The 14,860-nt window shown below is 43.6% G+C and overlaps 1 protein-coding gene across 2 annotated transcripts in view; it reads left to right on the forward strand.

The window, feature by feature from the left end:
• Positions 1 to 470: 470 nt before the first annotated feature.
• The window catches only part of LOC116473806 (beta-defensin 103A), a 39,186-nt gene continuing 24,796 nt past the window's right edge, over positions 471 to 14,860 (forward strand). The window contains exons 1-7 of one of the 2 annotated variants that reach the window (XM_058443541.1): positions 471 to 620; positions 726 to 897; positions 2,557 to 2,715; positions 6,841 to 6,956; positions 7,163 to 7,195; positions 8,033 to 9,600; positions 14,452 to 14,518. In XM_058443541.1, the coding sequence (XP_058299524.1) occupies positions 842 to 897; positions 2,557 to 2,715; positions 6,841 to 6,956; positions 7,163 to 7,195; positions 8,033 to 8,094 (426 nt within the window). In that variant the 5' untranslated portion in view covers positions 471 to 620; positions 726 to 841 and the 3' untranslated portion in view covers positions 8,095 to 9,600; positions 14,452 to 14,518. Of the gene's footprint in view, positions 621 to 725; positions 898 to 2,556; positions 2,716 to 2,984; positions 3,060 to 6,840; positions 13,514 to 14,451; positions 14,660 to 14,860 lie in introns of those variants that run through there. The other variant, XM_058443542.1, reaches the window with a different exon arrangement.

The raw sequence follows: 14,860 nt of genomic DNA on the forward strand, positions 1-14,860 counted from the left end.
ACAGCATGAAAGCTGGAAATGACAAGTGGGAAAGACTCGATGAGCAAGCAGAGGCAGGCCAGCAGAGAGCAAAGCCAGGTCCCAGGCCCTGGGCATGGATTCAGCCACCGGTTTTAGTCTAAAAGCAAGACGGAGACATCAAAACCAAAGCCAGGTGGCCCATAAAGGGGCAATGAGCACCAGACAGGAAGGAGCTCAGGAATCTCCCTGATGCTGGGCCTGGTGCTCACAGGCCTCCGTAGGTACCAGGCTGACCCCCGCATTGACTGCCTAAACCTCATCACAAGCTGCTCACTGTCCTCCTGGTTATCCCCAAAGTTCCCAATAGGGTCCCCAAGACGCCTTGTGCAGAAGCCCCTGCTAAACTCCCCAGCCAGAACCGCTACGTTGTTCATCTCCAACCAGCCCAAAGTATTTTGTTGTTGTTGTTTTTTGAAACAGGGTCTCACTCTGTTGTCCAGGCTGGAGTGCAGTGGCACTATTACCGCTCATTGCAGACTCTACCTCCTGGGCTCAAGCGATCCTCCCACCTTAGCCTCCCAAATACCTGGGACCACAGGCATGCACCATTGCACACTGCTAGTTTTTTTAGGTGTTGAGCCACCACTTCCAGCCCCAAGGTATTTTAAATTCCTGAACTCATATGCTTTTTTATTTTCCAGTTTTGTACCCTCTGGTTCCTACACCTGGGGTGTTGCTCACATTTTCCCCTATTCACCCTTTAGGTCACAGCTCTGGCTACACTTTCTCTGTGAAGCTGATGCTCAGGTCCGAATGTGGCTGGCTGCCCGTCCTGTGACTCCTGCACTGCTGGGCCCACCTGGAGCAGGATTCTGTCACCATGCAACTGCATTCTTGTCTGCTGTCCTCTACAGACTCCTGCGTCACCCAGAGCCTGTGAGCTGTGCACCATTTATTTTCCTGAATATTTAGCTCAATGCCTATGTTTGTGGAAAGAAGGAGGAAACAGAGGGAGGAATGAAAGTGGGAGGAAGGAAGGAAGAAATGAAGGAAGGAAGTTAAGGACTAGCCCAGTGGCTGGCACCCGGAAGAGTGACAGATCAGCCCCACCAGAATGTGGGGAGAATCAAAGGGACTCTGTCCTCCCTTCCTGCCTCCCAGTTGACTCAGCACCTAGATCCTGGGTGGGGGAGCCCATGGAGGGAAGCATCAGCTGCAAGGCCGGGTCGAGGGGCAGCAACAGGGGGACCAGGTGACAAAGAGACTCTCAGCCTCTCTGTAGGATTGACCAGGCATGTGGTAGTGCCTGGAAGTGGAGAAAGTTGCTACAGCTGAAGAAGCCTTGGAAGGCAGCATTTCGGCATCATTGTGCTTCTCCATCCTTCTTCCTCTAAAAGGGGGTGTCTATCTATCCAATTCCTCCCACAAGACTCACGTGTCTTCCTCCAGGTGAGGAAAGCCTGGCAGAGTCTAGCATGACTGGGAGTAAAGGTGGCCGGGCAATCTCAGCACCAGGAATGCACATTCACACCACGAGACAGGGCAGGGGCTAGGTCCGTTCCCGACCAGGGGATGCACCAGCCTTGGGCTTCCTGGAATCCACATCTGCCTGACCAGCTGATGGCAGAGAGTCACGGTGACTCACAGGACTGAATATGCAGCTGCGATGTTTGGTGCTAGGTGTGGTGCACGTCACAGGTGAGCAAAACCAAAGGAACTGGAAAAGCTTCACATTTGAGTTTACCATTGTCACTGAGTTATTGTTACAGGGAGGAGCCTGAGGTGCAGACAGTATCAGCTACAGGCCAGGTTGTGTCTCTAAGCCAGATGAGTGTCCTCATCCTTAAGGAGTCATCTTCCTCTAATCCTGTGGTTCTCATCCCCATCTCGGCTTCTTTTGAAAGTTAAATATTACGCCAAGGCACCTCCTGCAGTGACCTGACTTCCTTGTCTGGGGTGGATCTTTAGCTGTTTTTATTAAGATACCTCATTGTGCTCATTCTGCGTCCAGAGCTCAGCACCATTGCTTGAAGTACTGAGTTGTGGTTCTTCGTGAACCAAGTGTTTCTGGGTCCTCCTATGTGTTGTGAGCATTGCCCAGAACCGAGGCCCTGCTGGGAGTCATAGTCTTCTGCTGTGGTCACCTCCATGTAAAAGGTGATGCCTTCTCTCCAGGAGCACACAGGAGGGTTGCAGTGGACCACAGTGACCCTGCCCTGACCACAAGTTCCCTCAAAGTCCCTCACACTTTTGTACGAGACCTATGCAGAACAAACAGAATATCTTACCAAACTTTCTGGAGATTTCATCAAAGAAGGGCAACAAATTAAAGTCTGGAAAATTTATGCTTTTCCCAGATCCCAAAAGGGAAGTTTCTTTGCTTAGATCCTTTAAAAGGCCAGTGGGCTCTTAAATGTTCCAGCCTCAGTCTCTTGACCCCAAGTTGTCCTCCTCCTTCATTCACCCTCCTTCTCTCCTTCACTGCTTGGGAGTGCAGTCTTGCTTCACTGCTCTCCTTCACTACCTCCCTCCCACCTGCCAGCAGTGAGGACACCACTTTATTGTTCCAGCACCTCTTTCCCTTCACTTAAACAGGCTGGAGCAGTCACCGAGAACAGCAGCAGGAATATCATGGGTATCTAGTGACACCCAAGCTCCAGAGAACATTAAGCCTGAGGGGCTGAGCTCTCCAAAATGCCTTGTCTACTGGGTTCTGGTCCAACCCTCAGGCTGTCTCCATGCATGCCCACCAGGGTGAGTGCAGACAAGCTTATTTCTTAGCTCATGAACCTGTTAGATAGAACATCTGTACAACTCCCCAGGACAAATGTTAAGTTCTGAGGACTGTACAGTCTCAACCCCAAGTGAAGAAAGAAATATTTCCCTGATTACTGAGATGCTTCTCACTTCCCCAAGAGCTAGGATCTCATTGTTCACCAATGTAGCATTTGATTTCTTTCCTGCTCCACCTCATGCCTTCTTGGATCATTAAGGCACACTGTCACCCTCTTTTTGTATCTCAGGAGGTGTTGAGCCTGGATTCTTCAAGTTAGGATCAAATGAAATATTTTTTTCCTCCTGGAAAAAAGCAAAAAAAGGTAAGAAGAAGTTGGAATCTTGAAAAAAGAACAAACAATGCAGGGTAGGGAAATAAACAGCTATCTCATTTATTTGGCTGAGTAGCCTTTATGGAAATAAAAATAGAGAAAAAGACTTCCTTTTCAAAGAGGCTGTCCCCAGAAAATGGAGAAATGCCAAAAACCACCTCTGTGCACATGCTTGTATCAGAGATGAATAGAGAAGAGGAGGGTACTGATTTCCACTCCTATAATCTTCCATCTCCAAAAACTAGTTAAAGAGATTTCAATTTGTTTTGGAGAAAAACGAAAACACATTTTTAGTTTGCCATTGCACAGAATGGCATGAGGAACTCATAGCTTGACTTAAAGAAGATGCCCAGTTTTGAGATTGAATTAATGAGCAACTGCTCAAAGATGTGATATTCTTAAATATACTCTGAGATCTGAAGTTTAGAAAGAGAAAAAAAGTAGTATATTGATTTTATAAGCAAAGGAACTACAAACACTAAAGAAAAACAATTAACAACATGACAATAGTAAGTCATTACCTATCACTTTGAATGTAAATGGATTAAATTTTCTAATCAAAACCTGTAAAGTGGTTGAATATATAAAAAAGCCAGATCCAACTATATGCTGTCTACAAAAGACTCACTTTAGCTAGAAGGCCTCACACTGGCTGAAAGTGAAGGGATTGGAAAAATATCCCATGCAAATGGTAACCAAAAAGAGCAAGAGTGGCTGTTCCTATATCAGATAAAAGAGACTTTAAGCCAAAAACTGTGACAAGAGACAAATAAAGTTATTATATAATGTTAAAGTGGTCAATTCATCAAGAAAATAAAACAATTATAAATATATAAAGCAAAGATTTACAGAACTGAAAGGAGTAACAGCAATTCAGTAATAGCAGAGACTTCAATACACCAATTTCAACATTGGATAGGTCATCTAGAAAGAAACACAATGAAGAAACAGTGGACTTGAACAACACTAAAGACCAAATGGACCTGACAGACATATACTGAACATTCTATTCAACAGCAGAATACACATTCTTCTCAAGGGCACGTAGAATATTCTCCAGAGTAGATAACATGTGAGGCCACAAAACAAGTTAATAAATTTAAGAAGATTAACATCATATGAAGTATGTTTTACCAACCACAATGGAGTGAAACTAGAAATGTGTGTGTGTATGTAGAAATGTGTGTTTTTTCTGTAAAGATGGAGGGATGAGATGTATTCTAGATGTGAGGAAGAGAGAGAAGAACATAAGAGCTTTAATGTTCTAACATAAGAATATGTGGCTCTGATCTGGGATTTCCCTGAAATTTGTGTCAGCGGGACTTGTGGATCTAGATGTTACGACATCACAGAACTTCACGAAGGCCATATTGAGCTAAAAATTGGCCAGTGTCCTGGACCCTAGATACAACCAGATGGTAAAAGAACATAATTTCTCTGTTTTAGGGAAGATCTCAATATAAAATCAAGCATCATTCAAGTGGTTCCCCAAAGTCCATCAGAGCCAGGCCAGTGAGAGATAGTAAGGAATTGGGTACTGCAGTGCATTGGAACACTCATATTCTATGTAAAGAAGCTGTCCCCAACCTTTTTGGCACCAGGGACTAGCTTTGTAGAAGACAATTTTTCCATGGACCAAGGTGGGGAGATGGTTTTGGAATGATTCAAGTGCATTACATTTATTGTGCACTTTATTTCTATTATTACATTGTAACATACAGTGAAATAATTATACAACTCATCATAGTGTAGAATCAGTGGGAGCCCTGAGCTTGTTTTCCTGCAACTAAAGAGCTCTATCTGGGGGTGATAGGAGAGAGTGACAGATCATCAGGCATTAGGTTCTTATAAGAAACATGCAACCTAGATCTCTGGCATGCACAGTTCACAATAGGGTTCGTGCTCCTATGAGAATCTAAGGCCGCCACTTATCTGACAGGAGGTAGGGCTCAGGTGGTAATGTGAGTGATGAGGAGCAACTGTAAATACAGATGAAGTTTCACTCACTTGCCTGTCACCCACCTCATGCTGTGTGGCACAGTTCCTAACAGTCCAGGGAGTGGTACTGGTCCATGGCCCAGAGGTTGGGGACCTGTGATGTAACGGGACAAGAGATTTTTGGATAAATCTTAGTGTTACTTGTAGAAATGTGAGCCCTGGTGGTTTAATCATTGAATTTTTCTGTAGAAGTCAGAAAACTGGATTTTTATATAAAATTTTTAGTTTTTTAAATGTTGATGCCTAATATCAAAATACTTCGATCGACTGTACTTTACTTACGGGTTTCCAATTCAAGACTCTGGTTTAGATGCAGGAATCAGCTTGACTCAATTCAATCAACCATGAAGACTTAGACCTGTAATGACCTCAGAAATCCATGATTCCATTCCCTTTTGTAGGAAGAATAAAAAAATGGAAGGGCTAGACTTGGTCAACACTTAGCCTAAATTTACATAGTAAATTTGTAAAAAAAAAAACTGGGGCCGAAACACAGGTCTCTAAATTTCTTCCATTCTTTGCACTATACACTAACAATAGTTATCCATTGCTATATAACAAATTATCACAAAACTTAGTGGATGAAAACAAGAAACATTGTTATCTCACACATTCCGTGGATGGTAGAAACCAGGCATGGCCCAGCTGGGTGCTTCTAGATCAAGCTCAGTCATGAAGTTGCAGTTAAGCTGTCACCCAGGGCTGCAGATTTCTCTGAAGCCTACACAGGGAGGGATCTACTTCCTTAAACTCACTCACATGGTTATTGGAGAGAGTTAGTTCCATATGGGCTGGTATATTAAGAGCCTTAGTGCCTCCCTAGATGTTAGCCAGAGAACCCTCTCAGTTCATTGCCTTGTAGGTCTCTCTATAGGGCAACTCAAAACATGGCAGATGGCTTCCATCAGAGCAAGAAGAGTGAGAAGTCATCCAAAACTGAACCCACAGCCTTTTTATAGCTTACTCTCATGACTTCTGAGAGTAGATTATAATCTATTGCTTCACAGACTTGTAATCTATTTATTAGAAATGAGTGAATGAGGTCAGCTCATAATCAAAAGCAGTGGCTTACACCAGAGCATGAATAACAGCATTTCACAAAGACAGGGATCCCTGGCAGCCATCATAGAGGCTGCCTGCCACATTCAGTGTCTCACAGATTTATGCCAGGGGTCAGAAAACAAAGCCATGGCCATTTGTTTATGTATTGTTTATGACTGCTTCTGTACTACACCTGCAGACTTAAGTAGCTGCAACAGAAACCACATGGCCAGCAATGCCTAGAAATATTTACTGTCTAGCCCTTTACAGAAAAGTTTTGCTGGCCCCTAATATATGCAATCATAAAACCTCTTGAAAAATATGGAAGACGAGATTGAGTCAGAAATGTCAAATTCATCATTTTATTGAATTTTTCTTGGTGCTCTAGCACCATAAATACCATGCTATGTAATTGTATAAGGCAGTAAGCTGGAAATTCTCAAAACAGGAGTAGCCCTGTGGTCTGGGCCAAGTGGCTGAGGTGTGGCTTCCATTCTCCAAGCCCTCTTACATTTATTCTCCACCACATATAATCATTTACCTTTCCACTGGGAAACCCTGCACCGAAAACCTTTGACAGAAACATGGATATAAAATATAACTACAATAACCTGAATAATAAAGCAAGTAGTTAGCATAATCTGTGAGCCTGATGGTCGTGGGCTTCAAATTTTAGAAAGTTATTTCATTTGTCTTAGCCTTAGTTTCCTAATCTTTTTTTTTTTTGAAACAGAGTTTTGCTGTCACCCAGGCTGGAGTGCAATGGCATGATCTCCACTCGCTGCAACCTCCACCTCCCAGGTTCAAGCAACTTTTCGGCCTCAGCCTCCCAAGTAGCTAAGATTACAGGTGCCCACCACCACTTCTAGCTAATTTTTGTATTTTCAGTAGGCAAGGTTTCACCATGTTGGCCAGGCTGGTCTCAAACTCCTGACCTCAGGTGATCCACCCACCTTGACCTCCCAAAGTGCTAGGATTACAGGTGTGAGCCACTGTGCCTCCTCCTTATCCTTAAGAAAAAATTCCAATACTTACTTTATGCCTTTTTTTATCAGAGAAACGCATTAAAGCACCAACCGCCGTGCCAGGTACGTAACAACAGCTCCATAGATACTAGCCACAATGTGCAAATCATTTAATAGTCATCCATGGCCTATTACCACATCGGTCAATAGGCTCATTTCAATTACCAATTCTGAATAAAGGATAGGGGCAGATGACCTGTTTTAACAAAAAAGTCCCCTGGGTCACACCTTTTGCCTTGGATGCATCACTTGCCCACCTCGGCTGCCAGCTCATTGATGAGTTGAACTCATGATTGTTTTGTAAGAGCCACCTATCCCCTAAAAGTCCTCCCTGAGGAAGCAGCCAGCAGAACTGTGTAGGCTGGTGGCCAGAGGTAGTATAGAGTGTGTTTTCACTGGGCCAGGGCTGTGATTAAACAGAAAGAACCCGGTTGGAGTATCACAGTGTAAACAGAAGGTGAGGCACTATTATGCACTTCATTCTATTTGTGGTGAAAATATTGCTGCCAAATGGGTAGAAAAATGTGTTTAGGGTAGCTTTATATGAATTTCTCATACACTTACCCCTCCTTGATTTTGCCTGTAGGAATTAGGAGAGTCAGCCCCCATCTTGTCAGGCAAGATTTTAGAAACTCTGGGAAAGGCATGCAACCCCACATCACTGCTAAGCCTATAAATTCCTAAACTAGTTTGAGCCTGTTTAAAAAATATGCCATATGTTAAGCCTGGCTCTCTCTCCATAGCATGTCTCCATCAGTGCCTGCTGGCATCACCACTTTAATTCTAATTAATGGGACCGCCACCTACCCTGTCCCCTGAACAGTATCCCTAGCCTGCCTCCTCTCTTAATTCCATCTCTCATGCTCAACCATTGTATTAACTCTTGATTGCTTCTTCTAGATGGCTCTGGCACTCAGGTCTGCCTCTTCCTCCCACTGGCATCTGAAACACAGCAGCCCTGAGTTCAGCTCTTGGTCTTCTGGACTTCAGTCTCGTAAGCCTCTGCTCCACCCTCCATATCATATCTGCACCAAAGCACAATACCAGCATTCCCTAAAGGCAAGGGTTACTGGGGGTGATTGCAGTGGCTGCCTGCCACACTCAGTATCTCACAAATTTATTTATGTTTTGTTAAACCATAAGTGTGTTCAGATTGTTCTCATGTTGTAAATCATTTGTTGTCTTTGCATTGGCTGCTAGTGTTCTCTCCCTATTTCCTTGCTCTTCTGGAATTATTTCTTCTTTGTGATATTCATCCTGAGCATCCTAGGAGATACTCTAGGATTTGAAAATAATTCTTATTATCTAAAGGGTGAAAGCAACATAGGACTTGAGTATGTACTTTCTCATTAACATAAGGACATAAATGAAAAGATACCATCTATTAAAGATAATAAGAAATGTTCACAAACAGTATATGCCATTCATTATGGAACTTGGTAGAAGCTCCATGTGTCATGCAAAATGTGCTCTGCAGAACTGCAGAGGAGGGAGGGATAACTTTCAAGTGGGGTGATTGGGATCATGAGGAACTGGTATTTGGGTTGGTCCCTGAAATTATGCAAATCACTTTGCAGAAAGAATTGGCTGATGCCTGGCCAGGCACGGTGACTCATGCCTGTAAACCCAGCACTTTGGGAGCCTGAGGAGGGAAGGTCCCTGGAGGTCCGGAGTTCAAGACCAGCCTGGCAAACATGGTGAAACCCTGTCTCTACCAAAAATACAAAAATTAGCTGGGAATGGTGGCGCAAACTTATAGTCCCAGCTATTTGGGAGGCTGAGGTGTGAGAATCGCTTGAACCCGGGAGGTGAAGGTTGCAGTGACCCAAAATTGTGCCACTTCACTCCAGCCTGGGAGACAGGGTGAGATTCTGCCACAAAAAAAAAAAAGAAGAATCAGAAAGAATCTAGTTTCCAGACTCTATCACCAAGCAATTTGGAGAGTGAAGTTGATATGTACAGAAAAAGAGAAGAGGTACAAGGTATTAATGTTATCAAGTTGGTAAAGATCTTCAAGTAATGTAAAGATTGGTTGAGAACAATGGGGAAATGGTCCAGACTAGAGATGAAGATGGAAGGTAGCTGTATGCAGACATAGATAACCACATCCCAAGGATCGTATGAAGCCAGCAGAGGCCCACGAGTAAGCATCTGGAATACAGCTGGGAGCATGGGAGCGTCAACTGGCCTTTCCCCATTTGTGAAATGCAGATAAGTGTATCCACATTAGTAAATTACTGCATGATTCAAATGAAATAAATGCAAGTAAATTGCTTAGCACAGTGTCTAGAATATAATATGTGCTCAATAAATCTGTTACGATGACGTGACAATGATTGTGAGGATGAAGATTGTTATGATCATCATCATTATGATTGCCATGAAAATGTTAAATTCTTGAAGATGATCCCTTTTGGGGACTTCAAGGACAGGAGAAGGAAGAAAATTTCCATGATGAATCAAAGGCGGTAAGGGGAAGGATAGGAGGAGAAAATGGAAAGCGGATGTCTGTTATATCGTGTTACTGTCAGCTTGTATCTTTTTCCATTAGACTGGGAAATAGTGAAAATTCAGAGCCTGGAGAGTCAATATTGTTTATCTTTCTTTCCTGAACAGCACCAGGTCCTAAGACCCTAATACAGAGCAGATGTCCATGAAGTTCTGTGGACGATGAATTGAAATGGAGGGATAGGTTTCTGAAAGTGGCCTTACAAGGCACATATTGTACAATGGTCAGGTTGGAAGATTACAGACAAAAAACTCATTGAGCTGGGGATGTAAAAGGCTTGGCTGAGCTTAGGAAGAGTAGTTTGGACAGATTTCTTGAGATGCTAGGATGCAATGAGTTTAGGGACAATGGGGTGATGGAAAAGGGTACACATCTAAGTATAGACCACTACACATGAGTGTAGACCACCAGCAGGCAAGGAATGGCTCTGAGAGCAGGCAGAGGAATGACTGACCATGCTGGCTTCAGGTCACAATGCTGCTATTCACTACAGCATGTCATTCAACCTCTCTGAGCCTCAGTGTCTTCATCTATAAAATTGGGAAAATGTCTGCCTTTATTTGTATAACTTATATAATGGTGGTTGTGACAGAATTAATGGCTGCAAAGGAGAATGACTGAGCCAACCTTCATCTCAGACTATGTCAAGATGAAGAAGAGTTGATTATAATAATAGTTGGGTGAATAGATTCCCATGCTGCGAGCCCATGCCAGATTCCCATGCTCTGAGCCCATGCCAGATTCCATATGCTGCGAGCCCATGCAGCGAGCCCATGCTCGCTAGATTCCCATGCTGCGAGCCCATGCCAGAGTCTTGATATTGTTAACCGAGGGTCACGTGGGTGATACTTGAGTGATACATGGGTCACATGGTAATTTGCAATGTACAAGTCAATTTCACACCATTAACTCATAGGGCTTTCACTGTGACCTAAACAGGAAAGGTACTGCTCTCTGTGCTTTGTTGCTGAGTTACAGATGCTCACAGAGCTTAGGTAATTTATTTGGGTAAACCCATGCCATACATGGTAGGGCTGAGTGATAGCTCAGTGACGCCTCACTTCAGACCTGGTGTTTGTCTTCCACATAGCTCTGCCCTTAAGCCAAAAACTTGGACCAATCACATCTCTGCCCCACATTTTAAGAACAAGATTTAAAAAATAATAATTAAAGGAAAGTTTGACATGAACAAAGGTGATAAATAACTAAAGTTTCTCTTCCTCGTTCAACCTAATCAAAATTGTAGAAATGCTGACTGTGAGAGCTACAAGGAAACCAAGCACATAGGTACAAAAACTTGCAGGATCTGCAGTTCCAAGCACTGTGACTCAGAGCCAAGGGGCAGGGAGTGACAAGACCCGGCTCTCGTTAGTGTTGTAAGGCTTCAGACACATGAATCTATTCACCCAACTATTAGACAGTACATGTGTACTTGTTAACATTTGAGAGGCTAAAAGTATTTATAACATAAAAAGGATTATAATAAGTCAAAAAGAGGGCCATTCACAGTTATCAGAGGCTCCCTGGAGTAGAGAAGTAAATTACAGTCTCTCTCTTCTATTGTTTGAAATTTTACCATAAAAATTCATTACTTTTATAATTTTCTTAAAACGTGTAAGTCCCCCTCAAAACTGATTTTGTGTGTGAGGAGTATGTCCAAACTTGAAAAGGCTGATTGTCAAAGCCCAATCTCCAATTCCCAGCTCCCAAATTAGTTGACAAGAAAAAGTGGCACTTTTTCCTCCCCAAGGAACCTTTATGAAACAGTGGTGTTGCCATAAAAATGCCACCCAGTCTGTGAAGGAACAGGTTAGACCAGGGGTTCACCTGTGGAAGTCTATTCTCCGTGTGGAAAAGCAAGTCGTCTCCAGCGTCTGACTGTCTGCACCCCAGGCTGAGAGCTGGTGCTAATCCTCTACAACACCCAATGCCATTGTTATCTCTGACATAGTAAGACTGTGAAGTCAGCACCCATCCTACCCACAATCACCTCCTTCCCCCATTTATAAATATCTCCAATTGCTTTGTCTCAAATCATGAACTTAAGAGGAAGGTTAGATTTTAAAAAGAAGCATCTACATATCTAAAGTCTTAAATCTGCTGATTGAGCTCCACTCTTGGCTCAAAGAGTTATCTTTGAGTTATGATGAGTTATCTTTCTTCTACATTTCTGCAGCCCTGTGCTTGAACTCTTCCTATGACTCCCATTAGAATCCATCCTAAATTTATCATTTGACTGTCTGCCCATCTACCTGGCCCTACCTGGAGCTTCTGGAGAGAAAGAACCAAGACTGGTCCCTCTGGGTATCTCATCCACTCCACCCTCGCCTACACTGAAAACATGATACTTGTCCCTATAGTATGTGTTCAGAGTTTGCTTACTGAATCTGACAGGTGTGGTGCACCCAAATTCTGAACACACACTCCCAGAACTAACACACCCTTGATCCTTAGTGGATCCGTTATAATCGCATTCACATGAAGCAGCAGCTGGGAGACATCACGGTGACTTCAGCTCCCAATTGAATTGTCATTGACTTACTTAGCTCCCAACTGGTAGTCAACAAAATACAACCCATCCACTGGATTCGTCAACATTTATGTTTAATAGCTTTTTTTTTTCGTTTTTAGCATTTTTCCCTCTAAACATTGAATCTATATCCAGGGGAAATTATCTGGCCCCTGGACTGCCTTGAATCCTCCTGAGTCAAGAGTAACTTGAGGTCTTAAATGTCTATTCTGAAGCCCCTCTCTTGCACAGGGACAGTCATTGACTAGAAGGAGATGCCAGTCTATTAAATCTATCATCCCAGCATCCTCTTTCTCTGATGAAGTAAGATTAAACACCTTCTTTACTCATAAATTTGGTAGGTTTTAGAAAATGATGAAAAATCTGACATGGGCCACACACAGTGGCTCATACCAGTAATCCCAGCAATTTAGGAGGCTGAAGCAGGAGGATTACTTGAGCCCAGGAGTTCACATCTGGGCTCAAAACCAGTCTGGGCAGCATAGTGAGACCCCACTTTATTTTCTACAGAAAATTTAAAATTTAGCCATGTGTGGAGGCATGCGTTTGTAGTCCCAGCTACTCAGGGGGCTGAAGTGGGAGGACCCCTTGAGCCTGACAGCTCAAGCTGCTGTGAGCTGTAATCATGCCACTGCACTCCAGCCTGCACAACAAAGTGAGACTCTGTCTCTCAAAAAAAAAAAAAAATGAAAGAATGACACATTTCACTCAAATTATAGCACTCCATCATAGGCCAAAGGCCAGGCGGCAGTCAGCTAACCTTGAATGTAGACAATTTTCCTCCCTTACCTCACTACCAAAAAGCCAGTCCTATTGCCAGATATTGAATATGTCCAGGGCTGGATTTATTTGGTCCCCAGTAGGGTCTTATACTCTCCCAGCATTTTAGGAAGAGGAAAAAAGCTCCAAAGTAGCAAAGTACGGACAAGTCAGCCCCCAGCCACATGCCCTGAGACTATTCCCCCAAGGGGGCATTCTTGCCCATGCCAGCCCTATCTGTACCCACAACCCAATCTGACCTACACCCAGACAAGCCCCTGGAGCCCAGAGATTACCCAGACAGCCACACATTCACAGGGAGCTCTGCCTCACCACTGGGTTCCTAACTAACTGAGTGAGTGGGTGTGTTTTGCATGGTGACAGGCATTGGTATGATGCATCAGGAAACATGTCATAGTGTCATCACTGTAACATGACAAGAATTGCAGCCATGGCTGGAACCTTTATAAAGTGACCAAGCACACCTTTCCATCCAGTCTCAGCTTGGGGTGAAGCCTGGCAGCTATGAGGATCCATTATCTTCTGTTTGCTTTTCTCTTCCTGTTTTTGGTGCCTGTTCCAGGTAAGATGGGCTGGGAAATCTAAGGATTGAGCTAATTGAGAATATATAATTCAGAGTCAGTATTTCTCCATCCTTCAGAGCGCTTTAGATCAAGCAGGTTTGTTGTATGGGAACTAGGCATCACCATTTTTTTTTTCACACAGGAATCACTAAGAGGCCAGGGGCAGTGGCTCACGCCGGTAATCCCAACACTTTGGGAGGCCGAGGTGGGTGGATCACGAGGTCAGGAGTTCAAGACCGGCCTGGCCAAGATGGTGAAACCCTGTCTCTACTAAAAATACAAAAATTAGCTGGGCACGGTGGTGGGCACCTGTAATCCCAGCTACTCGGGAGGCTGAGGCAGAGAATTGCTTGAACCTGGCAGGCAGAGGTTGCAGTAAGCCGAGATCGTGCCACTGCACTCCAGCATGGGCGACAGGGTGAGAGTATATTTCAAAAAAAAGAGAAAGAATCATTAAGAAACGAAATAGCTCCCCAAAGCTATCACTTTCCCCACCTCTTCAAGGGAAGATTGTTATACCTGCTGATGAGACATGAAGCAGACAAAAAATTTTAATACAGCAAGAAAGATTGATTTACTCTGAGAAAAGAAGCACAGGCTCCTGTTTTGCTAAGTGCAGTGTTTGGAGGTGGAGTGTTTGGGCTACCTCTGAGGACACCACAGCCTCAGCACCTCCACTGTTTCTGCGGCAGTCACAGGGTCATGCCACTTCCCCGGTGCCACTGTGCGTCCACAGCTGAGCTGCAGCCTTAGAAACATTGTCTATGGGTTGTTTAGTTATACCTTTATTTTCCTCCTGGTTTTATAGAAAAAGGAAAAAGGAACAAAAGAATACAAGAAAAGCAACAGATGAGTTATTTGAGGAATTCCAGAAGCCTTGTGCGTGTACCAAAAGCCTTCCTAAAACCTTTCCATGTGTGCTATTTTGTCATTGCAGGTCATGGAGGAATCATAAACACATTACAGAAATATTATTGCAGAGTCAGAGGTGGCCGGTGTGCTGTGCTCAGCTGCCTTCCAAAGGAGGAACAGATTGGCAAGTGCTCGACGCGTGGCCGAAAATGCTGCCGAAGAAAGAAATAAAAACCCTGAAACATGACGAGAGTGTTGTAAAGTGTGGAAATGCCTTCTTAAAGTTTATAAAAGTAAAATCAAGTTAAATTTTTTTCAAAAAAAAATTGGGAGCTTGATTTTTTTTTTTTAAATCTGGTTATTTTGGTAGTTGTTTCCAAACAGGCAACTGAGAAAATCTTAAGGACTCACCTTTCATTCAAAGAAAGTAGAATCTCTGGAGAAACCTATAAGGGAGCCCGACCTTATTATCCAAGGGTTACCAGGTTCTATTC

The sequence above is a fragment of the Hylobates moloch genome, unplaced genomic scaffold (genome assembly GCF_009828535.3).
Source record: "Hylobates moloch isolate HMO894 unplaced genomic scaffold, HMol_V3 SCAFFOLD_8, whole genome shotgun sequence".
NCBI classification, from domain to species: domain Eukaryota; kingdom Metazoa; phylum Chordata; class Mammalia; order Primates; family Hylobatidae; genus Hylobates; species Hylobates moloch.